This window comes from Capricornis sumatraensis, chromosome 2, assembly GCF_032405125.1.
Source record: "Capricornis sumatraensis isolate serow.1 chromosome 2, serow.2, whole genome shotgun sequence".
Lineage (NCBI taxonomy): Eukaryota > Metazoa > Chordata > Mammalia > Artiodactyla > Bovidae > Capricornis > Capricornis sumatraensis.
This window is the reverse complement of record NC_091070.1, coordinates 204211702-204239589: the sequence shown is the minus strand read 5'-3', so window position 1 is coordinate 204239589 and position 27888 is coordinate 204211702. Positions and strand designations below refer to the sequence as shown.

General features: G+C 42.2%; 1 protein-coding gene across 1 annotated transcript in view; it reads left to right on the top strand.

Moving 5' to 3' along the window:
- The window catches only part of CCDC30 (coiled-coil domain containing 30), a 69902-nt gene that overhangs the window by 21548 nt on the left and 20466 nt on the right, over positions 1–27888 (top strand). Inside the window, exons 4-9 of the mRNA XM_068965539.1 lie at positions 2566–2809; positions 8965–9144; positions 12450–12659; positions 14477–14631; positions 19427–19589; positions 26397–26509. Coding sequence (XP_068821640.1) covers positions 2566–2809; positions 8965–9144; positions 12450–12659; positions 14477–14631; positions 19427–19589; positions 26397–26509 — 1065 coding nt within the window. The remainder of the gene's footprint in view (positions 1–2565; positions 2810–8964; positions 9145–12449; positions 12660–14476; positions 14632–19426; positions 19590–26396; positions 26510–27888) is intronic.

Genomic DNA, 27888 nt, shown 5'->3' with positions numbered 1-27888 from the left:
TCTACTTTATCTTCCTGAATGCAGAAGTCAGTTTTTCCATTAAAAAAAAATAATTAGGTATATGTTTGCATTTTCCCAGTCTTCAGCTTCCTTTGAGAGTAGGAAAAGGAAAAGAGTTTACAGAGGATGGAAGGAATCATTATTTTATCAGAAATTTATTTTTAAAATGTTCTACTCTTTATCTCATGTTTTTTATCATTTGAATATATTTATTTCAGTTCAGTCGCTCAGTCGTGTCTGACTCTTTGCGACCCCATGAATTGCAGCACGCCAGGCCTCCCTGTCCATCACCAACTCCCAGAGTTCACTCAGACTCACATCCATCGAGTCCATGATGCCATCAAGCCATCTCATCCTCTGTCATCCCCTTCTTCTCCTGCCCCCAATCCCTCCTAGCATCAGAGACTTTTCCAATGAGTCAGCTCTTCGCATGAGGTGGCCAAAGAACTGGAGTTTCAGTTTCAGCATCATTCCTTCCAAAGAATATCCAGGACTGATCTCCTTTAGAATGGACTGGTTGGATCTCTTTGCAGTCCAAGGCACTCTCAAGAGTCTTCTCCAACACCACAGTTCAAAAGCATCAATTCTTTGGTGCTCAGCTTTCTTCACAGTCCAACTCTCACATCCATACATGACTACTGGAAAAACCATAGCCTTGACTAGACGAACCTTTATTGACAAAGTAATGTCTCTGCTTTTTAATATGAGCATATTACCTTTAAAAAAATTGCTGAGTTCAAGGTAAAATATTAAATTCTTCTTCATACAATATTAAAGGAATTTTAAAAGGGAAAAAAACTCAATAGATACAATTTTTCCTGTGTTCTTTTCCAGTTTTTTTCTATATATACCTTTCCCATATGTATGATGTTTACACACAATACATATATATTATTCATTGTTCCACAAGTATATTAAGTATTTAATGTTGATGAATAGTCTACATACCACTTTCAAGTTGGTTTATCTTTAATCGTCTTAGCCATTTCTGTGTCTCCACTTAATCACTGTTTTAAATGCTGTGGTTATGAACGTTATTATATATTCAGCTTTTTTCTTCTTGCCAACTATTTTACACCAGTAAATTCACTGGTATGCTATTATTCAGTCAAAAGATCTGAACATTTTTATGGCTCTTGATGTACTGCCAAATTGCCTTCTTAGAGAATCTGAGCACCACCTATAACTTGTGAAGCATCTTGTGCTAGACCCCGAGGTACCGGAAACAAATTTAAGATTCATGGAATAAAACCAAAACGGACTTGTTTGTGCTCACTTTTCATTCACACTGTCTAACCATGGAAGGTATGTTCCCTCCCTTGGCTTCCGTGGCTCACAGCCTTTGGTTTTCCTCCCCCTGCTCGGGCTTCTGAGCTTGCTCTTCAGGCTTGTCCCGCACAAGTCTTTAGGCTTCTGACCAGACTGATGCTCTTCCTCTTCCTTTCCCCCTTCTCCCTGGCTCATTAACCCCAAGCTTTCTGCTCGCATTCCTCTGTATCTGCATCTTCGCCCCAGGCATCTCTCCAGTGTAGACCTACGTTCTGTCTTCTTGGGCTGCCATCCACTTGCTCATTTGTTTCCGTCAAAAGTCCAGGTGTCACTCATTGTTCCCTTTTCTCCCTCACCTGCCACACCCAATAAATGACTGATTTTATCAATACTGTCTTCTGAATATCTCTCTAGGATCCATTCTGCCTTTTCATCCCCGCCATCCTATTCTAGTCACGCTTGGTTAGTAGGCAGATCACAACAATCTCTCAACTGACTTTTCTGACACACAGATTCCAAATAATCTTCCTAAGGCACACTCTCTCTTTTGCCTCTGGGCTTTTACCTGTCTTATTTATGAAGTCTTCCAACATCCCCCATCTTCAACATGTACATACGCACAGGCAAGTATGCACACATCCCTACCTTTACATTTGCCTAGCTTGTGCCAACTCATCCATCTGGCCTCCAATTACTTATTACTAGCTTAATATAATCACTTGTTAACTTATCCTTATTTCTCACTAAATTGTAAGCTCCTTAGGGACAGGATTTTGTCCTGTTGTAACCCTAATGCCTGCCAAAGTGCCTGGTGCTGATGAGTGATTAAAAAAAAAAAAATCTTTATAAGTTATATCTGCCCAATGCCATACTAAAAGTTGAAAAAGTAAAAAATTCACTAAACTGCTTATTTGTCTACACCTGTAGACAAAAACCTGGAGAAGGCAATGGCACCCCACTCCAGTGCTCTTGCCTGGAGAATCCCAGGAATGGAGGAGCCTGGTGTGCTGCAGTCTAGGGGGTCGCACAGAGTCAGACACAACTGAAGCAACTTAGCAGCAGCAGCAGCAGTAGACAAAAACCTATGATGGGTCATTTCCCTGCATTTGAGTAAAAAAGACACGACTGATTTGTTTTTAAAGTTTATTTCCAAGCATAAGACAATTGCTCCGCTGTAGAATTCAGGTCAAAAATCTTGCTTGCAGCACTTTCTTCACTGGTACATATTTTTCCTCCATATTCTGCTACTATAAGAAGCATTTTGATAGGTTTTTTTATTATTATATTTATGCTAAGTCCCGAACTAGGAGAAAATAAGCAGAAGGAAATTCCAGAGAAGGCAGTAAAGGAGGGCACTTTTCCAAGAGAGGGACGGAAGGAGGAGGACTCACAGCAGAAGCAAGAAACGAGAGGTGAAGAACAGCAGTTGACCCTGCAGCCTGAGGAAGTTATGAGGCTCAGAGAAGAGCTGAGCCTTATGAATCAGAGCCTCCTTCAGTCTCAGAGCTCTGAGGATACCACAGAAGACAGTAGTGCCCAGGTAGGTATGATAAACATGAGGCCTGACTGGCTCTATTTCCTCTGATCAGCTGTGGATAGAGGTTTAATTTTTAATATCACAGTTAGCATATATCTGTTGAGCAATATCATAACCATACCCCGAATGTTAATAAATAGCCATCAGAATCTCAGCTGAGCCCATTCGTTCATGCATTTTATTATAAAGGGTTCTTAGGCTCAGGAATTCTCAGCAGGAAAGAATGCTGATTGATTGTCATTGTCGGCACTGGGCAGGTGGAATAGGGGACAGCAGGATTTGTGCCACATTTTGTGTTCCTGGTACCTCGCTTGATATACAAAATACATTGTTTTGGTGGGGAAAAAGCCACAGACTTGGAATTCTTTAAAATGTGGCTGTAGCTATTTAAAGAGGAGAGTGAAAAAGCTGGCTTAAAACTCAGCATTCAGAAAACTAAGATCATGGCATCCGGTCCCATTACTTCATGGCAAATAGATGGGGAAACAATGAAAATAGTTACAGACTATTTTCTCAGGCTCTAAATTCACTGTGGATGATGACTGCAGCCCTGAAATCAGAAGATGCTTGCTCCTTGGAAGAAAAGCTATGACAAACCTAGACAGTGTATTAAAAAAGAAGAGACATCACTTTGCCAACAAAGGTCCATATAGTCAAAGCTATGGTTTTTCCAGTAGTCATATATGGATGTGAGAGTTGGACCATAAAGAAGGCTGAGTGCCAAAGAATTGATCCTTTCAAACTTTGGTGCTAGAGACTCTTGAGAGTCCCTTGAATGGCAAGGAGACAAAACCAGTCAATCCTAAAGGAAACCAACCCTGAATATTCATTGGAAAGACTGGTGCTGACGCTGAAGTTCCAATAATTGGCTGCCTGATGTGAAGAGCCAACTCTTTGGAAAAGACCTTATGCTGGAAAAGATTGAGGGCAGGAGGAGAAGGGGGCAACAGAGGATGAGATGGTTGGATGGCATCACTGACTCTGCGGACATGAATTTGAGCAGACTCTGGGAGATAGTGAAGGACAGGGAAGCCTGCTGTGCTGCAGCCCATGGGGTTGCAAAGAGTCAGACATGACTGAGCAACTGAACAATAAACAATTGCTATTTATTAGCAGTCTGCTTGCAGGAGAAATAAAAGGAGTGACTATACCTCAATTCTTTTACCTCGGTTCTACTGATTCCCTCTTGTACAAATTAAGATTTCCCTACACACACCTTTGTAGGAATTATTTTGAGATCCACAGAGGGAGAATCTCAAAAGTAAACCAACTCATAAGTAAAGCAACTTCAAAAAACTGATAATATACTTTTGAGGAGTGATTCAATATACATTTAGAAACCAAGAAAGAAAGTGAAAGTAGGAAAGTGAAGTCGCTCAGTCGTGTCCGATTCTTTGCCACCCCATGGACTGTAGCCTGCCAGACTTCTCCATCCATGGGATTTCCCAGGCAAGAATACTGGAGTGGGTTGCCATTTCCTTTTCCAGATCTTCCTGCCCCAGGGATTGAACCCAGGTCTCCTGCATTAGGCAGACACTTTACTGTCTGAGCCACCAGGGAAGTCCAAGAAAACAAGGAAGAATATTAATAAAAGAAGTCAAAAATATACTTGAAAAGAGGTTTGGCTATAGAGTGAGAAATAGTCAAGTCATAGTAAACAAGGAAAATGTATACCTGAAAAGGAGATTCAGATACATTTGAATGAGAAGGAAGTCTCTGGATTTGTTCAGAAGACCAAAAGGAAGTATGACATCACATAGTCAAAAAGAGGTTGAATTGTCATACCCAGACCATCCTTTTATCAGGCAGTGGGCCAGTGTAGGAGGCTTGAGCGGAGGCTGAACACTGGTCACAAAAGATGACTAAAGTTGACTTATGAGCTTAAAATGATCAGCGAACTTTTAGAATAATAAAATCTAGAGTATGAGAACTAACACCTTGGTTAATTTATTCAATTCAGTTCAGTTGTGTCAAGGCAATGGCACCCCACTCCAGCACTCTTGCCTGGAAAATCCCATGGATGGAGAAGCCTGGTGGGCCACAGTCCATGGGGTCGCTAAGAGTCGGACACGACTGAGTGACTTCACTTTCACTTTCAGTTGTGTCTGACTCTTTGTGACCCCATGGACTGCAGCACAACAGGCTTCCCTGTCCATCACCAACTCCCAGAGCTTGCTCAAACTCATGTCCATTGAGTAGGTGAGGCCATCCAACCATCTCATCCTCTGTTGCCCCCTTCTCCTCCCACTTTCATCTTTCCCAGCATCAGGGTCTTTTCCAGCGAGTCAGTTTTTCGCATCAAGTGACCAAAGTATTGGAGTTTCAGCTTCAGCATCAGTCCTTCCAGTGAATATTCAGGACTGATTTCCTTTAGGTTGGACTGGTTGGATCTCCTTGCAGTCCAAGGGACTCTCAAGAGTTCTCCAACACCACAGTTCAAAAGCATCAATCCTTCGGCACTCAGCCTTCTTTATGGTCCAATTCTCACATCCGTACATGACTACTGGATAAACCATAGCTTTAACTAGACACGCCTTTGTTGGTAAAGTAACATCTCTGCTTTTTAATATGCTTTCTAGGTTTGTCATAGCTTTTCTTCCAAGGAGCAAGTGTCTTTTAATTTCATGGCTGCAGTCACCATCTGCAGTGATTTTGTGGCCCCCCCCCAAAAATAAAGTCTGTCACTGTTTCCATTGTTGCCCCATCTATTTGCCATGAAGGTTAATTTATTAATTTTCTCTAATTTTACCCTTTCCCATTACTTGAAGAATCTTTTCTCAGTACTTGGTGGGTGTGTGTGTGAAAAAACTATTAAATATATAAAAATTCTATGAGAAATCTGGGAAAATAGCCTTTTTGTGAATGAACAAATCTATATACCGCATGGCCACAGAAACAGTAATTTTCTTCCATAACAGTGAATCTGGATTATTAAAAGAAGTGTAAGTTATTCCTATTCATTTATTCAACCAGTATTAACTGAGTATCTGTGATGTGCCAGGGCCTGTGTTAAGGTACACGCAGCAGTAAACGAGGTAGACACGGGCCTCATGGGAAAAAAAATAACATATTTGCGTTTTAAAATTCACATTTCCCAAAACATTCACACACATAATATTTTATTTACTTCTTTAAGCAAGCAAGGAAGAAAATACATTTTTAAAAATTTATTTAATTTTTATTATTTTTGTGTGTTTGCCTGCACTCATTTTCATTGCAGCATGCAGCCTCTCTAGTTGCAATATGTGGAATCTTAGTTCCCTAACCAGGGATCGAACCCGGGCCCCCTGTATTGGGAGCATGGAGTATTATCCACTGATACTGGTAAAGTCCCAGAAAATACATTTTAGTTGGATTTTTGTGTACAGTGCACTGTGCAGTGATAGTTTCAGAACCTCTTTCTGTGTATATAGCTCTTTGATCATCTGATAGCTATAGATGATTCTACTTTTTAGTCCTTGTGTGTGTCGGTGTGTGTGTGTAGTCTTTAGACTTCACTGATGTTGCAAGATTATGGTGCTGGTACTTTGCTACTTTCCATGTGTGCTGCATCTTATTAATCTCATAATGTGCAAATTTAGGTAGCTATAAATACCGAAACTTTAAAGAATGCTTATAAATGGCAAATACATAGTAAAAAAAAAAATGTGAGTTCCTATTATGAGTAAGTATGTGAGCTATATTGTTCATATGTCTTCTGTGACATCATTTGTGGCTCCTGATGACCTTTAGGGCTTAATTTCTGTCATTCAGCAGTATTCCAGGTGAGGTTGCAATAGCTGAGTTCTAGGTATTACTTTCCCACTATTCTTGAAACACATTTGAACCACTGTTAATTGTCTTAATTTTATAGATTTAATATGTAGTTTCACATTCTTCACTATGCCCTAGGCACTGCACTTAATACTCTGTGTATATTAAGGAATACAATGAGGCAGGAATATTATTGTTGCCACTTTATAGATGAAGAAACTGAGGCTTTAGAGAGGTTAAATAATTCGCCTGGTATGACACTTTGTGGTGAAACCTGGGTCTGTCTCCGTTACAGCCTGACCTTTTAACTGTTTTGTCATCTGCTTCCTCTTGCTGATAGACTCACAGAAAGCACATAGTTCTCATGTCAAGCTAATTTTCTAAGGAAGGCTGGCAAGCTGGCTCCCAAATGCCTTCCCAAGGTGTCTGTCTTAGACTGAAAATGAAAGTGTTAGTCACTCAGTCATGTCTGACTTTGATCACATGGACTATAGCCTGTCAGGCTCCTCTGTCCATGGAATTTTTCAGGCAAGAATATTGGAGCGGAAAAAAAAAAAAAAGAATACTGGAGTGGTTGCTGCTGCTGCTAAGTCGCTTCAGTCGTGTCCGACTCTGTAAGACCCCATAGATGGCAGCCCACCAGGCTCCCGCATCCCTGGGATTCTCCAGGCAAGAACACTGGAGTGGGTTGCCATTTCCTTCTCCAATGCATGAAAGTGAAAAGTGAAAGTGAAGTCACTCAGTCGTGTCCAACTCTTAGCAACCCATGGACTGCAGCCTACCAGGCTCCTCCTCCCATGGGATTTTCCAGGCAAGAGTACTGGAGTGGGGTGCCATTGCCTTCTCCAACTGGAGTGGTTAGCCATTCCCTTTTCCAGGAGATCTTCCTGACCCAAGGTTCAAACCCTGGTCTCCTGCATTGCAGGCAGATTCTTTACCATCTGAGCCACAAAGGAAACCCTCTCTTAGATTATTGTGGTGAATTTATCTGGAATTGACCCTTAGGCTTGCCCTCTCCAAAACTTTAATGTAATAGCTCCCGTAGAATAGATCTGAGTCATGGGGATACATTTACATTAAACCAAATCTTCTAAACTACTGGATAAGATTAGACTATCCATCAGTTATTCTTCTGTAACAATGAATAAATATCACTTGAACATGTTTAGATAACAGTGCATTTATCCATAGCAAGCTAACTAGGGATCTTAGACTCTTGTAGCTCTAAGACAAACAGGTTGGATCCAGATTGCCTTTTTGACTAACCCAAGACCAGAACCGAAAGGCTAACAGGACTTGGGGAATTCACTGCGGCAATTCTGTTATAGCAAGATAAACTAGAATAATGATGTGACCTTTTCAGAAAGTTTTGACCAGGAAGCACATTGGACCAGGACTCAGGAAACAGATAGTATCTTATCTATTGAGCTGAATAAGGTTGACTTCTTTATCTACTCAGCACGCCTATATGTGAGCCTACCTTTCAGAAAATCTAAATAATTCCTCCTTTGGTCACGAGTTTTATTGTGCTAGAGAGGCCTGGCAGGAAAGGGTGTTGTTCAAAAGTAACTGAAGGAGAATCACGGAGTAAAAGGAAAGCGATGAGGAAGTCTAGAAATTTAGTATCTCTTGCTAAATGTCCTCTTCCCCTTTACCAACAGACACTACACACGTGCACACGTGGGCACGTGCACACACACAGCTTCCACACACACATTCACACTCCTCCATATATTGATGGTTTGAACTCCCTCTATTTTAAATTTTATTTACTTATTTATTTTTGACTGTGTCAGGTCTTCGTTGCTGTGAGGGCTTTTCTCTAGTTGCGGCAAGTGGGGGATACACTCTAGTTGTGGTGTGCGGGTTGCTCATTGCAGTGGCTTCTCTTGTTGAGGAACATGGGCTGTAGGGTGTGTGGGCTTCAGTAGCTGTGGCTCCTGGGCTCTAGAGCACAGGCTTAATAGCTCTGGTGCACAGGCTTAGGTGCTCCAGGCATGTGGGATCCTCTCAAATCAGAGGTCGAACCTGTGTCTCCTGCAGTGGCAGGCAGATTCTTTACTTCTGAGCCACCAGGGAAGCCCTGTACTCCCTGTTTAAGGCATGTTTTGCTCTAAAACTGTCCACACTTCTGTTCCCCTTCATTAATGTGAAAAATAAGAACGTCAATTTTCTATGCTTAATTGCTTTTGATCACATAACTTCTTCAATATTTTCACTCTAGTATGAGTTAAATTATATGAACATGTAAAACTAGCCATACATGTAAAAAGAGTAACTGGTAATAGTGAAGCTAACTCCAAAAACATTTAAGTGTGACTAATCACATTCTGATGGCTGTAACCCACGTTTTACCAACATTCTTTCAAATTGTCCATGTTTCCCTGGTAAAACGTTTCTTTTAGTATCCATCATCTGGAGAAAAACTGAAATACCAGCAGCAAGAGGAGGTACAACAGCTTCACCAGAATTTGCACCGGCTCCAGACTCTATGCAGCTCAGCAGAAAAAGAGCTTCGATACGAGCGAGGAAAGAACTCGGACTTGAAGCAACATAATAGCTTACTTCAGGAAGAAAGCATTAAGGTAATTCCAGTGGGGGTAGCCTTCATTTAAGGGTCTCAACTGCTCAACTGACCGCAGGAATGCAGGAATCTAACTTCTGCAACTTGGTAATTCATGGTTGAGTCCCCAGATGGGTAGACGGCGTCAGCGATCTGGTGGCTCCATCCTTCAGCTTCTCTTTACCAAGTAGGTGCACACTTCCATTGTTTCTCTGCTGCTGAAAGGTTGTATGTGCTGTAAATGTGAAAAACGTTTAAGGTTTTTGAAATCATTACCTAGGACATTTAGCACTAAATAGTTTCGATGACCTGAACCAAATCTCTGGTAGCACTTCCCTGGTTCTCTGTCTGGACATATTTATTCCTAGTAGGTGCATTCATTTTTTAAAAGATTATTTTTATGTGGACCATTTAAAATGTCTTTATTGAATTTGTTACAGTATTGCTTCTATTTTATGTTTTGGTTTTTTTGGCCCCAAGGCATGTAGGATCTTAGCTCCTCGACCAGAGATCAAACCTGTACTCCCTGCGTTGGAAGGCAAAGTCTTAACCACTGTACCTTTCAGGGAAGTCCCTAGGTGCATTCATTATTACTGGTTGAACCAAATATCAACTGCTCCAAGGTACAAACCATGAGAAAGCAAAATTGTTCTTCTTGACGTGAATGTATCAAAAAGTTAGAGGAACATCCCCCGAACTCAATAATCTGTATAGAACTGCCACCCACAGATTCATCTAAATGTTATGAACTACAAAATGTTCAGACTGAAACACCATGTAAAATGGTATTTCCTGTTAATTATGGTTCAATTCTGTAAACATGTACTAGGGACCTAGTTTCTATAAGCCCCTGTTTAAGATTCTGGAGTTCAACATTCAACAAATGTTTATTGAGCATCAGTCTTAACACAAGACAGGCCGTCTCGTCAATACTGAGGATTTAATGATAGGCAAAATGGACACAATTCTTATCCCCTGGTGCAGGGGTCAGCAAACTTTGGCCTATAGGTAAAATCCATAGGCAGGATTGGACTTGCCCTTTATTTCTCTAAATAAGGTTTTATTGGCACACAGCCACACCTGTCCTTTCACATATTATTGATGGCTGCCTTTTCACTACAACAGCAGATATGAGTAGTTCTGACAAGAGATCATGTGGCCCACAGAGGCTAAAATATTTACTGTCTGGTCCTTTATACGAAAAGCTTGCCACCCTGGTATGGCAGGATCAATGGCCTTATTTAAAAGGTGACATAAAAATGGATTAAGAAAGGTCCCTACTTTTTAGGAGCTCACAGTCTAGTAGGGGAGATATAGAAGAAAACAAATAGTCATTTATCTCAAACTTCTAGGAAAGCCCTTCTAGAGAGGTCTAGAATTCCAGGATTTTTTGGATATACTTCTTCCCTATCCTCTTCATTCACAGTTTTTTGAATATTAAATATCATATTCTCTCAAGCCTTTGCAGTTTTAAATTAAATTTCAAACCTTTCTCACATTTCAAGACAACCTTTTACCTTTCCCTTCAAACACCTCTCTTAGATCATTTTAATTGTCCGCTCCGACTACATCTTTGTCAAGGTACAGTGACCAAAACAACAGATCATAACATCTTAAATATGGTTGGCACTCTGTAAATATCAGTGTTTGTTGATTAATGAACAAGTCCTTCGGGGATGGGTAAATGATAACTTGATAAAAGCAGAAGGTATTTTTTGTTGTTTTGAATCTCCTTCATGGTAGGGTAAAATTTTGGCCATTTCATTGATGAGACTTCAGTCTTTGGGCTGATGCCTTAGGTCAGGCACTTAAGCAGAGTTATATGCAACAGCCAGCTACCTTATAGTGTCAGTTTGTCCACTTTATCTATTATAAACCTCCCAGTCCTGAAGGGTCAGCATTTTATAGATGAGAAAATTGTCCAAGGTGGCAAAGCTGACAAATTGTAGAGTCGGAATTTAGTACCAGGCCTATTTCTGTCTTTTCCTTTCTTAAGTTTGGGGCACTTTGAAAGCTCAGCTTTGCAAACTTAGAACTTTTAAAAATCCACTCAGAGATGTTTGAACTCTGGGCCTCTGGCTAATATTAGGCATACTTATAAGACTGGCTAAGGAACCAGAATGCAAATGTGTTGCTTTTAAACCATTTTATTGTGAAATGTACCACTCAGAAGGCTTCCCCAGTGGCTGAGAAATAAAACGAATCTGCCTGCAATGCAGGAGACATGGGTTCGATCCCTGGGTCAGGAAGATTCCCTGGAGAAGGGAGTGGCAACCCACTCCAGTATTCTTGCCTGGAGAATCCCATGGACAGAGGAGCCTGGCAGGCTACCGTCCATGGGGTTGCAGAGAGTCAGACATCCTGAAGCAACGGGCACACATGCACATAGCACTCAGAAAGTACAGTTCAGTTTATGTTTTTAAAAGAACACTGGCTGCAGTGTGGATAGCAGATGAGAAGGGACTGAACATGGCAGTGGTGCAACCAGTGCTGTTGCTATGGTCCAGGCTGGAGGTGACGATGGTCTAGCAGAGGTGCTGACACAAATGACAGAAAGGGACACGACATGTGTCTAGGAGTAGAGTGACGGCACGTGCTGAACAGACTTAGGACGGCGGGAAAGGAGGGCTCAAGGACGGCTCTCCGGTCAGTAGCCTGAGCAAAAGTTTGGGTGGCGGCATCCTTTACTAAAATCAGGAAGACTAAGAGAAGGATAGTTTTGGAGATATGGGCAGAATCCAGGTGTTCCACTTTGGCATATATTGGCGTAAATGTGGTATTTTTAGATCCTGAGAATGAATCTAGAGAGAGAATGCGTCACTTTCAAGGAAGGCCTAGAACAGTCCACTAATATTTAGAAGCTGAGTTCACTAGAATAGTCTAAGAAGAAGCCAAGAAGCAACAGCAGTGGTAAATGAAAACCGGGAGAGGTGGGTATCACAGACTAAGAGAGGAGACCTTTCTGAGAAGGAGGAAGGAGCTGCTACTAACAGGTCAGTTGCCCACTGGACTTAAATTCTGGCAATGGGAGAGGCAGTAGTGCCCTTGGCAAAAATAGTTTCATGAAGTAGTAGGATTGAAAGCCAGCTTGGAGTAGACTGGGGGGGGAAAAAGGATGGAAACTATTTAGACCACGCATGTATAGAAACTCTTAGGAAAATTCCTTTGTCAAGCTGCCAGCAGCTCCAGAGAGGTAACCAGCCGCATGACATGGGTATTTGTCATCTCTTGGGAGAGACTATATTTCTTTGAAAGCTGCTTATTCTGGCTCACATCCACATTCATCCCATGCTTAATTTTGTCCTTGTCTTTATTACCCACCTCTAGATCAAAATTGAACTCAAGCAGGCCCAGGAAAAGTTGTTAGACAGCTCAAAGATGTGCTGTTCACTCACGGCTGAGTGGAAGCACTGTCAGCAGAAAATCAGGGAACTGGAGCTGGAAGTACTTAAACAGGCTCAGAGCATTAAATCACAGAACAACCTACAGGAAATGCTGGCTCAGGAGAAATCTAAAGTTGCTGATGCAGAGGACAAGGTAATTATCCTCACACTTAATAAATATCATGCCCTGGATACTACTACTGAAATTCTGTTTCCCTGAGGATTTTAAGAAATAGATACAGTGCAAACGATAAAATTCTAGGGGTTTTTCACTCTTCTATGCTTTCTTCTTTTGATGTCACCTGTTCCTACGGTTCCAGTAAATCTGAGATTAAATGACTTTCATTGTATACTTTCAAATTTTAAAGGACTTAGTCTCCTGTCACTTGGATTGTCTATTTAATTGATTTTTAGTTTGTAATTTTTGGAGGGATAGGTTTAAGAAATGAACCCTTTTGAAATGTTGCCCCTGCGTTTTAGCCTACCTAACACCAGGTGGCAGTAGTATGTAACACGTGCACATTTTATTGGTAGGTTTGTCTGAGAGTCAAATCTTATGTAAAAAATAAATCATTTCATCAAACCACATAAATGTAAAGCAAACATCAAAATTAGATGATAGCAATCTATCTTAAACTCAAAACCTCGATGTTGAGCTAAAGAAGCCAGCACAAAGGAGTTCATACTATGTGATTTCATTTATATGAGGTTTAAGAATAGACAAAACTAAGCTATGGTGATAGAATAGTGGATATCCTTATGAGGGGGACATGAGGGCATCGTCTATGGTGTTGGAAGTACTCTTTTTTTTATATAATTTAACATAATTTATTTATTTATTTATTTTTTACATGAAAACTGCCTTTTAATGGATTGCAGTTTATGTAAATATATACAAATTATGCTCTTTGCTAAGATAAACATGTTTTAGATATGTTCCTTTGGGAAATCCTATTACTGAGGGCTCCTAAATCATTGTCAAGAAGGGAACCAATGTGTTTGAGCACTGCTGGATATCAGATAGCATGTTGGGTTTTTTTTTTTTTTTTGGAAGTATTCTTTATCTTGGTCTGGAAGTGGTGGTTATGTAAGTAAAACTTCACTGAGTATGTGCAAGTTGTGGGCATATTGTCATATGTATGTTATTAATCCATTAAAAAAGTAACTGGCAAAATTGATAAAGATTAGTAAAATTTTAAAATTTAGACAATAGAAATATTGGTACTGGATTTTGTGCAACAGGATCACATATTCTGGCTGCAGTTGGAAGAGTAAACTAGTATGGACACTTCAGAAAGCAATTTGGCATTAGTATCTAGTTAAGTTTAAAATGTATATATACCATACAACCAACGAACACTTCTACTACTAGGCCTAAAAGCTAGGGAAATTCTACTGCACACGTGTGTCAGGATGCAAGGTGCATGCTCAGTCACTTCAGTCATGTCCGACTCTCTGCAATGCCATGGACTGTAGTAGCCCTCTTGGTTCTTCTGTCCATGGGATTTTCCAGGCAAAAATACTGGAGTGGGTTACCATTTCCTCCTCCAGGGGATCTTCCCGACCCAGGGATTGAACCCAAGTCTCCTGTGTTTCCTGCATTGCAGGCAGATTCTTTACCACTGAGTCACCTGGGAAGCCCCAGTATTTATTTATATAAACATAAATTAATTTCTAGAAGGGTGAACAAGAAACTAATACCAGTGATTACCTGTTTGGTGGAGGAAAACTGGAAAGAAGAAAGCACAGAACGGAAAGGAGACTCTGTAGCTTAGTTTACCCACACACACTAAATGATGTGAACGTATTGCATGTTGCAGCAAGTAAGTAATTTAATTTTAAAATAAATCTAGTCACACTCTTCAGATGAGACTTTTATGTTAGTGCTACTGTTTGCTATCTATATGGTATTTCCCTAATTGGAAAATAAGTCACCCTTAAAGCTTTATTTGTAAACTCTTTTCATTTAAGATTTTGGATCTGCAGCAGAAATTAGAACATGCTCATAAAGTCAGTCTGACAGACACTTGTGTTTTGGAGAAGAAGCAATTAGAGGAAAGGATAAAAGAAGCAATAGAAAATGAAGCTAAAATAAAGCAGCAGTATCAGGAAGAACAACAGAAGAGGTAAGAAGAGCAAAGGTGTCATTTTTCTGTGGGCTAACCACCCGTGAGTTTACGAGCAATGTCAACTCACCACTGCATTTCCTCTGTGTCCCCACTGAAGTAAACTCAACTACAAAACTGCATATATATATATACATATATACACACACACACATATGTGTGTACGTGCTAAGTGGCTTCAGTTGTGTCCGACTCTTTGTGACCCTATGGACCATAGCCTGTCAGGCTCCTCTAGGCAAGAATACTGGAGTGGGTTGCCATGCCCTCCTCCAGGGCATCTTCCCAACCCAGGGACTGAACTAGTATCTCTTACATCTCCTGCTTTGGTAGGTGGGTTCTTTACCACTAGCACCATCTGGGAAGCCCCACATCTATACATGGTGATATATATGTATGTGTGTGTATGTGTGTGTGTATATATACATATACATATATATATGTATCACTATATTCTGATTGTTTATTTTCTTGCTTGCCTTTCATACTAGAGTGTGGAATTTTCAAGGGCAGGGATTATTTCTTGTTCTGGAACATGCTTGGTGCAGCAGTAAATCTTGAATGAATGGATTGCCTATGAAATATGATCCTCTGCGATCTGCTTTTCTAACTCTTAACACGATTGGCACAAAATGCAAACTAGAATGTGGTTGCTGTTTTGTATTTATCAGCTGATTTTCTTTAAAGAAGATCCAAGTACTTTATAGGCATCTTAATCATTAACAAGCTGATAGTACTTAAGAGCTGTCATGTTTTTTTCTAGAAGGGTTTTGATTATTATTAAGATTCTTACTAAAATGATCTTATATACCCTAAACTTCAAGTCATGGGCATATATTGTCATATGTATGCTCAGTTCAGTTCAATTCAGCTGCTCAGTCATGTCTGACTCTTTGCGACCCCATAAATTGCAGCACACCAGGCCTCCCTGTCCATCACCAACTCCCGGAGTTCACTCACACTCACGTCCGTCGAGTCGGTGATGCCATCCAGCCATCTCATCCTCTGTCGTCCCCTTTTCCTCCTGCCCCCAATCCCTCCCAGCATCAGAGTCTTTTCCAATGAGTGAACTCTTCGCATGAGGTGGCCAAAGTACCGGAGTTTCAGCTTCAGCATCATTCCTTGCAAAGAACACCCAGGGCTGATCTCCTTTAGAATGGTCTGGTTGGATCTCCTTGCAGTCCAAGGGACTCTCAAGAGTCTTCTCCAACACCACACTTCAAAAGCATCAATTCTTCTGTGCTCAGCTTTCTTCACAGTCCAACTCTCACATCCATACATAACCACTGGAAAAACCATAGCCTTAACTAGACGGACCTTCGCTGGCAAAGTAATGTCTCTGCTTTTCAATATGCTATCTAGGTTGGTCATAACTTTTCTTCCAAGGAGTAAGGGTCTTTTAATTTCATGGCTGCAGTCACCATCTGCAGTGATTTTGGAGGCCAAAAAATAAAGTCTGACACTGTTTCAAGTTACTACTCCATAAAAAATGTAGCTGGAAAAATTGATAAAAAATAGTAAAATTTTAAAATTTAGACAGTATAAATATTGACACTTCTGTGGCACTCAGAACATGTGTCTTAAGAAACTTCTTAATAGTTTTAACTACTGAAAAGATATATAGCCATTCCCATAAATTGTTAAGCTCAGAAGCTTTACTTTCAGCTCTAATTGAAACCTCTAGTATAGGACTTCCCTGGAGGTACAATAGTTAAGGCTTCATGTTTCCACTGCAGGGGTTGCAGGTTCGATCCCTGGTCTGGGAACGCAGATCCCACATGCTGCTCTTCAGCACAGTCAGAAAAGAAAAGAAACCTCTAGTGTAGAGCCAGACACTCAGTAGGTGCTTAGCAAATATGTTGTAAATAAATGAATGTTTGAGTAAGTGAATAAATGAATGTTTGAGTGAATAGTGAATTCACTCAGGTCCGATAGAAAAATACTTGTCTCCCTGCCACTCCTACCAAGATGACACCCTTCTCCTGTTTTAATATACAGCTAGTTCCTGAATAAACTACAATAAGTATACCTTTTAAAGCACTGCTCACAAAGTTAGAGAAAGCCCTAGGGCAAACATACAATGAGGCAGAACAAAAATAATGAATGGAAATCAAACTTCTAAGGGACAAATAACACTATCAGCTCCAGGTCCAAGAGAACCCGAGGGAGTTGCCACAAGGTGTGCGTGCTCACTCGCTCAGCCTGTCTGATTCTTTGCAACCCTGTGAACTGTAGCCTGCCCAGCTCCTCTGTCCATAGAATTTTCCAGGCAAGAATACTGGAGTGGGTTGCCATTTCCAACTCCAGAGAATCTTCTTGACCCAGGGATTGAACCTTCCTCTCTTGGGTCTCCTGCATTGGTAGGTGGATTTTTTTACTGCTATGCCAGCTGGGAAGCCTTGTAAAATACATGTAGTTTACAGTAATTTTAAAATTTCTCTTTGACATGTACTGCTTAAATAGAAATATGTTTAATATCCAAATATTGTGCCTTTCCATCTATTTTTCTGTTATGGATTTATGGTTTCAAGCCTCTTGATGAAAGAGGAGAGTGAAAAAGTTGTCTTAAAGCTCAACATTCAGGAAACTAAGATCATGGCATCTGGTCCCATCACTTCATGGCAAATAGATGGGAAACAGTGGAAACAGTCTCAGACTTTATTTTGGGGGGAGCTCCAAAATCACTGCAGATGGTGACTGCAGCCATGAAATTAAAAGACGCTTCCTCCTTGGAAGAAAAGTTATGACCAACCTAGATAGCATATTGAAAAGCAGAGACATTACTTTGCCAACGAAGGTCCATCTAGTCAAGGCTATGGTTTTTCCTGTGGTCATGTATGGATGTGAGTGTTGGACTGTGAAGAAAGCTGAGCACCGAAGAATTGATGCTTTTGAAGTGTGGTGTTGGAGAAGACTCTTGAGAGTCCCTTGGACTGCAAGGAGATCCAACCAGTCCATTCTAAAGGAGATCAGCCCTGGGTGTTCTTTGCAAGGAATGATGCTGAAGCTGAAACTCCAGTACTTTGGCCACCTCATGCGAAGAGTTCACTCATTGGAAAAGACTCTGATGCTGGGAGGGATTGAGGGCAGGAGGAAAAGGGGACGACAGAGAATGAGATGGCTGGATGGCATCACTGACTCGACAGACGTGAGTGTGAGTGAACTCCGGGAGTTGGTGATGGACAGGGAGGCCTGGTGTGCTGCAATTCATGGGGTCGCAAAGAGTTGGACATTGACCGAGTGACTGAACTGAACTGAACTGAATATTAAATAGTTGTATAGCATTTTGTTACACAGCTATATCATAGTTTGTATAAAATATTTTTAGACTGTTTGCTGATATAAAATAGTTTGTAATTAATGTCCCGACCATGGGGCTTCCCTGGTGGCTCAGCAGTAAAGGATCCACCTGCCAGTGCAGGAGGCGTGAGTTAGATCCCTGAGTCAGGAAGGTCTCATGGAGAAATGGCAGCCCGCTCCAGTCTTGCCTAGGAAATTCCGCTGACAGAGGAGCCTGGTGGGCTACAGTCCGCAGGGTCACAAAGAGTCAGACATGTCTCAGCAACTTAACCACCGCCACCGCCATCCTGACAGATAAGACTATGCAACTATAACGAAGTATGAGAAGGGTTATACTAAGGGAGATTTAGTATGCTCAGGTAACACATAGCAGGGACACCTAATTTGGTCCAGGAAGCTCGAGAAAGCCTTCCTCAAAGAAAGCTATGTAAGTTGAAAGTAAAGTAGTTGTTATGGAAAGCTAAGTGGAACATATCAGGTAAAGGAAGACCTGGAAGAGGAGGCTAGGGACAAGGCTGGAGTTGCAGGGGATTAATCAATGTGGAGGATGACTTGTCTTGGGAAGTGAAAATTTTTCATTTTGCCTGGAACAAAATGTTTTGGGGTAGAGGAAGTGGCAAGAAAATGGAGCTAGAAAGGTAAGTTAGCTCACAAGTCATATTGAAGAATTTGGGGGAATTCCCTGGTGGTCCAATGGCTGGAACTCCATGCCTTCACTGCCAAGGACCCAGGTTCAATCTCTGGTTGGAGAACTAAGATCCCACAAGTCCAAAAAAGAATTTGGACTTCTTCTGAAGAGTAAAGGAGAATGTTACAGCAGTGTTAACTCATGTGCATTAGTATCGAGTGTTTGTAACTGACAGCCCCTTATTAAAGCAAGGAGATTGAAGGGATTCAACTCATAAAGCAGTGTGGACAAGCACAAGGACTATAGAATTCAGAATCAGAGCCCTACCTCCATCTTGCTGTAGCTGTGCAACCTGGAGCAAGTTAATTAAGCCTCTCAGTGCCACAGCTTCCTCTGTGGTGGTGGTGGTGTTCAGTCACTAAGTTGTGTCCTACTCTTTGTGACCCCATGGACTGCAGCATACCAGGCCTCCCTGTCGTTCACGATCTTCTGGAGTTCGCCCAAGTTCACGTCCACTGAGTTGGTGATGCTATCCAACCTTCTCATCCTGTGCCACCCTCTTCTCATTTTTGCCTTCAGTCTTTCCTAGCATCAGGATCTTTTTCAATGAGTTGGTTGTTGGCGAGTTCCCTTCCTCTGTGAAATAAGGACAATTATTTCTTCTTAGGGTAGTTTTCGGAAAAGAGGAAACTAAGAAAAGCTTCCATCACAAAGGAGATTTCTTTGATGTTTGCCCATTTTGGACCGCTACTTTATCTCTCTGAACAAAAGAATTCCCCTGTGCCCACTCTAACAATTTTAGGTCAAAGAGTTTCTTTTGCAAAGCTTTGCAATTCACCGTGTGATTTAATATACATTAATTGCCTTAAGGAAACTCGTAGATCAGAATATGAATGAGCTACAGAAGCAACTGAAAATCTTACAGGAAAAAGAGAGTCTATTGGAAATGACCAGTTCTCAGCAACAAATCAAACTTCAGCAACAAAAGGCCCAACTTAAAGAACTGGAAAATGAAAAAAGAAAATCTGATGAGGTAAGAAGACAAATAGGTATGCCTCTCAGTTTTCCTGTTCCCTTAGACCTAATTAATAGTTAATAAGAGCTAATAATTCTTAAATACCTAGCACTTTACCCATTAAGTTTACTTAGGATTACTTAGACAGGGAAGCAGAATCTACTCTAGATGTTTCAAGCAAGAAGGAATTTAACACAGGGAATAACGTGCTTACGAAACTGTTGGAAGGGAGAGGTAGGGGTGAGTAGGTCAGCAAGAACTGTTGCTAGCTTTCAATGAATCCAGCAGTTCGGAAACCACAGGGAAACCAACCCTCGTAGGAGATTAGCAGGAACTCTCCCAAAGCCCTTTCAAAAGTTTCCCTCTTTCATCTACCTGATAGTGTTACCAGAAACTGGATTTAGCTCTTGGTGTCAAGCCAAGAGACACAGCCAAGTCAATAGATGAGGAGAAGAAAGGATTTATTTGCAGCAAGTGAAAACACCGGGATCTTTCCCAAAGCAGTGTCTCCTCAAACAGCAAAATTGGGGAAGTTTTAAGCTAAGGATACATGCGTATTTATGAAGAAGCTTGAGCAAAGGAGAATTCAGCATCGAACTGGGGCAAAGGTCCAGAGTCCAGGCTTTAGTTGATAGAAGTCCTGAGGGTCAACATCACCCTGCTGTCCTCCACCTAAGTGGGGGCCTTAGTTCCTGCTGGACTCAAAGACATGTATCAGATTGCTATGTATTTCCCTTGAGGAGGAACGAGGGCTAATTTTATCACTGAACCATTGTTTCTTGACTGCTTTTGCTTTTTCTTGCACTTCTTCACTTCCCTTAAAATCATGAGCTACTGAGACCTGTTCAGGGACAAGCACTGTGGCCAGGTTTAGATCACAAAATGGGTTAAGCCAAAAATGTCTTCTCTTATGTCAAGAAATCATGCCTGGTTCTTTCTCTGGAGACTCCCTACCCTGTCTGCTTACAGTCGCACAAGAGGAGCGTGGTGGCTCTTCCTGCGCTTTCCCCCGTGCTTTCCAGACTGTGTGCATGTGCCTCTGATTTGCAGAAACAGAACTGGAACTCTGCGGTCAAGGGAGTTTGGGAAATGTGATTTTCAGACTTCCAATCTTGCAGCACAGGGGAGAGCTTAGAAAAGTAAGGGTCCTGGTGAGCAATGTCACAATCTACTTTGTATAAGCAGCTTCCATCCAAACCCTTTTACCTATATTCAGCCTTATAAACTGCAAGAAGAATAGTATGCTTCCACTGAGGAGAATGCACTGTCACTCAAAGAAATGAAGATGAAACAGCGCAACTCAGATTGGGGCTTGAACCCGTTGTCTTAATTGAGATCACACATGTGTTCTCAGGACTTAATGAAGCTCAGGTTCTTCTGTCTTGTCTCAGAAAGAATTCAGTGAGAGACAAAGTGATAAGAAGTGGATTTATTTAGAGAGATACACATTCCATAGGTAGATTGTGGTCCGACTCAAAAGGCCAGAGTGGCTCTGAAAGAAACACACTCCACAGGCAGAGTATGGACCATCGCAAAAGGCAAGAAGTCCAGAAATATGGCATAGTTAGTTTTTATAGACTGAGTAATTTCATAGGCTAATGATGGGAAGATTAGTCCAACTATTTTGGAGAAGGAGCAGAATTGGGCCGTATGGCCTTTTTGGCCTTTTATGATTGGCCTTGGAACTGTCTGGCACCCGTGGGTGTATCACTTACCTAATTACAGTGAGCATATAATGAGGCTGGAAGGAAGTGAGTATATAATAAGGTCTGCTGCTGCTGCTGCTGCTGCTAAGTCGCTTCAGTTGTGTCCGACTCTGTGCGACCCCATAGACAGCAGGGGAAATTAAATCTTCTGCCATCTTGATCCTAATAGTTTCAACCAGTTTTTGTCATATCTTCAACAGTTATATCATTCTTTTAAAGGTTGTGCCCTGCTTCCTGTTTCATTGATACACTTAATTTCTGAAAGTCCCAACAGTATCTGTGGTTATTTATGGTTAATGTAATTGCTACTTCTTCAATCTCAATCCACATGGATATACTAACTTTAAAAACTTAATTATAAATTAACTACCAATAATACAATAAATTAACTACCAATAAACATGTTTGGGGATATAGGTTTGAAAAGCCATTCCCATTCCATCTCTTGGTTTCTTTCCCATATTCTGGCTCTGAGAGAGACCACAGCATACATCAATCACTGGTTGAAAGTTTAGACATCACCTTATAGGACAACAGGGAACCTCAAAAGATGTTGTCACCTGGTCGGCATCATACCTACATCTTCCATAGGTCTTTCCACTGTTTTGCAGTTTTTGTTTTTTCTTGGATAGTAGGATATATGATGAGAGCAATGACTGAGACTTTGTTTCACTTCTCTTACTTTAAAATGATTTTCTTGTTCGGGAACTATGTTGAGTAGTAGTATATCATGACAGGAAATAACGAATTTGGAAAGCCCACAGACGGTAGTCCTGGCAAAAACACTGTGGACAGAGAAAGAAAATTCTTGTCTAAAATCAGTGTCTCTTTCACTGAGGACAAATTGTTGTTCTCTCCGTGGTGGAAGAGGTCCAGTATAATAAACTCACTATCCAGTGACTGTCACCACCCCCCCCCACACACACACACACAGTGGATGGTCCCATATCAATAGCTCAACATTGATCTTTGCTTTTGGCAAATTGAGTAGATTAGCCTTGGTGACCCCTTGTCCACTTTGTACATGAGCCCAAATGAGTGAGCGCATAAAGGATAGAAAAAGAGGCTAAGTGACATCTACAGAATGTACTGGTTTTTTTCCACTCGATTATTGAGGGCCGCCTCTTCTGTAGAAGCCCTCTGCTGTGGAAAAGCACACGAGGCGCGTATATGTTCGCACTCTAGGTTCGTGCTGTCTAATATTGTGTCAGCTAGCCACTGTGGCTCTCTAAATTTAAATTAAAAATTTAGTTCCTAAGACATACTTAGGCACGTTTCGTGTGCCCAGTCGCTGCAGGCAGCTAGTGACCACCCTGCTGGAGAGTGCAGGAGTGGGACACTTCCACCGGCAGGACACATTTCATCAATCTTCCAATATTAGTCTTTCCAAATCCCTGATCATCTGGCCAAACTATTAGAAACTTTCTATGAGTTAGCATCGATCCATGCCTCTGGATGTCTCTCTTTCCAGGCAAAGTGAACATAAACTTTACCCACTGAGATTTCCCTTCCCACTGGTCTGAAGGACCACCCCTCAGTTGGGGCTATCATGTCGCAGCAGCCCTATTTCAAGTGGCTGCCATATTTTGTACAGAATCATAAGTACATCGGGCCCAAATTACTCTTTCTCGGCTAACAGGTAACACATGACTCCCCGTGAGGCCATAGGTTTGGGCTGAGAGAGGTGGTGATACAATAGAAGCAACTCTCACTTGCTCATGCAGCTTGCTCAGCATTTTCCATAGCAGTTCTGTTTGAGGACGGAGTACTGCTGCCTATGCCCAGCTCAGTACTCAGTGGGTAAGAGAACACCTCGTTTCAGGAAGGGCAGCTCAGGTTACTCGACCCTTTCTTTCTTGTGGCCAACCATGAGAGGTGATTGAGAGGAGAGATGACTCTCTTCCCAAATCCTCAGATTAAAGCTTTCCAGAGGCTCTGTGTTGTTTCCTCATCTACCACAGAAACTTGGGGCAAATTTGGGTCTGCTGGATCATAAAGCCCAAATGGCAGAGCAAGTTGCACCACAGCCTGGCACAGCACAGCTCTTTGTCTTGCTTTGGGCGCCACTAAAACCAGACAGCCTTGATGGTGCTTGATAAATGAGCTGAAGGAACAAAGGTAGTATAAGTTGATTCTAGACTCAGAAGAGGCTTTCTAAGAACTTGGCCTCCTCTATCATCAGTGGCCCTCATGCCTCAGGTTGGAAAGCCAGCAAGGAGAATCTGCTCTTCCATATTGTCTAGGCTGACTGCACACTCAAGAACTGGGAAATTCACAAACTGACTGCTAAGTCACTTCAGTCGTGTCCGACTCTGTGCAATCCTATAGACAGCAGCCCACCAGGCTCCCCCGCCCCTGGGACTCTCCAGGCAAGAGTACTGGAGTGGGTTGCCATTTCCTTCTCCAATGCATGAAAGTGAAAAGTGAAAGTGAAGTCGCTCAGTCGTGTCCGACCCTCATCGACCCCATGGACTGCAGCCCACCAGGCTCCTCCGTCCATGGGATTTTCCAGGCAAGAGTACTGGAGTGGGTTGTCATTGCCTTCTCCGAACTGGGGAGCTTCACAAACCCACTAGACCCATCGTGAAACCTATACTGAGCCAGTGAGTCTTTGCAGACACACTCTAAGACACTCTGTGTGTTCAAACTCCCATTTTCCGCCTTAATTCCTCAAGTCCCCACTCTGAATTCTGAACCTCAGTTGCATTTGGGATTCCATGGTGCTAGTGCTGACTCAGAACCACTGGACTGCATGTAATTCCCCCCAAATCTACATAATCCCCTTTCTCCAGTGCCCGGTCACCTGGGTAAAAGGCCACAGATGTCTTTGGGAAAGGCTTGGGAGAAGCTCACATGCTTGTGGCAGTGCCACACACCAGGTTCTCCCTGAAGAAAACCTGGCTAAAGGGCCCTGGGTCTGAACCGGTTCAGGTCTGAGGACTGAGTAAGAGGTCATTACTCTCTGCTGTTGTCATTCAAATTGGACCTCTGTTCCCCAGACCCAGGTGCATTTATTTATTTAAAAATACAACTCAAGTAAAACTTTAATAGGCTGCTCATCTGTCTTAGTTCTGTAATCACTGTGACCAGTTAAGTACAACCAATGATTGCTATGAGTCTAGCCATTTGGTTTTATCTCTGGCCCTATTGTCTCATAGCAGTACTAATGCCCACCTTGTATCGGGGATTAAGCATTGTGCTTGACTTTTGGCACTCTGCAGTAGCATCACCCCCCATCATAAAATCAGGGCTCGATTCCAATGTCGGCATCTCCCACCATCATCCTCACAGGAGAGTGTTATGGAGCATTTCAGGGAATCTGGTGCTCACCAGTGTATTTGGCAAAGCCTTTGTGAAGGGCCCTCAGCCTGAGCTGAGGATTGGAGACTGATCACCTCCTCTTGGCAGAGAACTCGAATTCTGGTTTCTGGTAGGGCTGAGTTCCAGTCCTCCCTTCTCTGGAGGCCTCGGGAAAAGTCCCGTAACACCTGGGTATCTGTAGGTGGCAGGAGACGTCTATAAGGCCACCCCTTTAGCCCCCCTTCTCCCACCTCCTCCCCCTTCTTCTTTCAACCTGGCTTCTTTTCCTCCCTTGAAATCTTTGTTGTTAGTACTTGGATCTGAAGTTCTGTATCTCTATAGGGGGTTTTCTTAATTTTTTTTTCTTTTATTTTTTATAGGCAGTTTTCTGAGAGACTGTATTCTTGTATTTAAGGGCTTCCCTGGTGGTGCAGAGGTTAAAGCGTCTGCCTGCAATGTAGGAGAACCTGGATTCAGTCCCTGGGTTGAAAAGATCCCCTGGAGAAGGAAATGGCAACCCACTCCAGTATTCTTGCCTGGAGAATCCCATGGATGGAGGAACTTGGTGGGCTACAGTACACGGGTCACAAAGAGTCGGACACGACTGAGTGACTTCACTTTCACTTTTGTGAAAGGAATGTCTTCTGAGTCATGTAAGGGTCATGATGAGTTGGGTGAGCAGGTCACCTATGATAAATCCAAACTTCGTATCTACTTAAGACTGTGGGTTCTTTCCTCTCTCTTAGTATGGCGTTTGAATATCATTTAACCCTGGTCAGTGTAGAGTCCAACTTTCAGTCCACCAACCAAGCAAACTATTAAAGTCACTTTAGATGTTTAAATTAACACATTAAACGCTGAATCTCTGTAAGTGTATCCATCAGGTCAGTAAATTCAGCCTATTCAACATTATATTCCTTTCTCCCTAGTATAAACACCCTTGGAATACAGTCCTATGTATATTCCTCAGGTTTCTGCCAATTTAACATCATAAAATCTTTCTATTCTTTCAGTATGTCAGTCCTCCTAGGTCAGTGACTATACTCAACTCCTTTTCCCCAGGATATGCTGGGATCTGACTCTCACTGTAGGATTCGAGGCAAAGACAAGCAGTGGTGGTGGTATAGGGGCGGCTCTTAAGAACAATGGGTATCATTGCACAGGTAGATGCCCCAGGTGGAGGCAGAAGCATCCTGGAGACACGGTGCTTAGTCTCCTGAGACAGTAGGACTGCTTATGCTGATATGAGGGGCTCAGGAGGGTTTTGAGGCCAGGGTGCTCAAGGTTATTAGGATTCTGTCAGATGTTCTTGTTCCCAGTTCTCAGATTTCCATGTTTTCCAAACAAAACACTACTTTTCATATAAGAGATCTAGCAAGGCTATGAGGTCAACTTGTGCTTGCAGTTCTGCAACCTACTTGATGAAATTTGGATTTGGATTTTGGATATATTGACCTGCTGCCTACATGAAGGAAGTGCCCTGGGTTTCTGAGTATGCCTTGTTCCAGTAAGCAAACCCTGAGTTGGCCATTTTCTCCTCTAGGGCTCATTAACGTGGTCAGATGTAGCTAACCACCCCACACATCTTAGAGTTGTCAGACTTTTCATATAGGCTTACACCACTGTCGGAAGGATTGAGGAATCACAAGTCAGGAAAAGGAGCTACTAGCTTTCAGAAATTCTGGAGGTGCAAAAATCACAGGAAGCTACTATGGTTTCTGGAAGCCTTTTTTAGAAGAAAGGCTTTGCCCGTTTACATTCTCTCAAACATCACACCTTTCTTCACCTGTGTATTCTCATTTTTTAAAATGTTTTTCAGCATCTCAAGAGCAACCAGGAATTGTCAAAGAAGCTGTCTGTGTTGCAGCAGGAAAAGGAAGCTCTATGTGAACAAAATGAGCACCTTTTGAAACAGTTTGATCTCCATGTGAGGTAAACAAAAATAAGTTCCCCTTAGAAGAGGACTGTGTAGAGTAAAGCTCTTTCTTAGAGAGCCAGCTCCCGAGCTCAGCAGGGGATGCTCACCGAGGTGACTTCAAGAACACCAACACCATTGTCCTTCCTTCCCAGAAGTTCTACCTACCGGGCTTTTTCTAGGGAGGTGTGGGGCCTTATTTCTTCTCAAGAGAGGGAGGGGGAAAGTGAAAGTGAAGTCACTCAGTCGTGTCCGACTCTTTGCATCCCCATGGACTGTAGCCTATCAGGCTCCTCCATCAATGGGATTTTCCAGGCAAGTGCTGGAGTGGATTGCCATTTCCTTCTCCAGGGGATCTTCCCAACCCAGGAATCTAACCCGGGTCTCCCACATTGCAGGCAGACGCTTTACTGTCTGAGCCACCAGGGAAGCAGGGAATTGCTATTTATTGAGCTCTAGTAGTATCTAACATCTTGCTCTTCCCCAAATACATCCCTCTGACTTGCCTGCAGGCTTTTTCCCCTCACATGCTGTCCTGTCTGAACCATGCTCTCCCCATTTCAACTCTTCCTTCTCAGACAAGCCTTCCTTGACACCTTCAGCTTGGGCTGGATGAGGTGCTCACTCTTCGTGTCTCTATAGCCTTCTGTAGGTGACTGTCTCTGATTCTTTAAGAACTCACCATGTTGTTCTGAAATAATGTGATTGACACCTATCTTCCTCACCAGACTATAGGTTTTAAAGGACATGGGCCACAGCCTTATTCATCTTTTTATCCACAGTCCCTGGTGTATAGAAGGTGCTCAAGAAAAATTGGTGTTCCCAGACTTCCTGCTCTTTCTTGCATTCCCTGGTCATCATGCCACCAGATTCCTCCCACTCTCCTCCTCTCTGAAGTGTAGCATGGTAGTTCAGAGTATGGACTCTGGAGCCATATTGCCTGGGTACAATTCCTGGTTCTATTAGGAACTAGCTGTGTGACCTTGGACAAGTTAAGTAACCTCTCTGTGCCTGAGATAGCTCATCTTTAAAATGGGCAAAATAGCCATTCCTTTCACATAAAGTTGTTGGGAGAATTAAATGATGAATAAATACATGTAATAGAACAGTGTCTAGCACAAAGCTGTTATTCAGTTCATTCACTCAGTCGTATCCGACTCTTTGCGACCCCATGAACCGCAGCACACCAGGCCTCCCTGTCCATCGCCAACTCCCAAAGTCCACCCAAACCCATGCCCATCGAGTCGATGATGCCATCCAACCATCTCATCCTCTGTCATCCCTTTCTCCTCCTGTCCTCAATCTTTCCCAGCATCAGGGTCTTTTCCAATGAGTCAGCTCTTCGCATCAGGTGGCCAAAGTACTGGAGTTTTAGCTTCAACATCAGTCCTTCCAA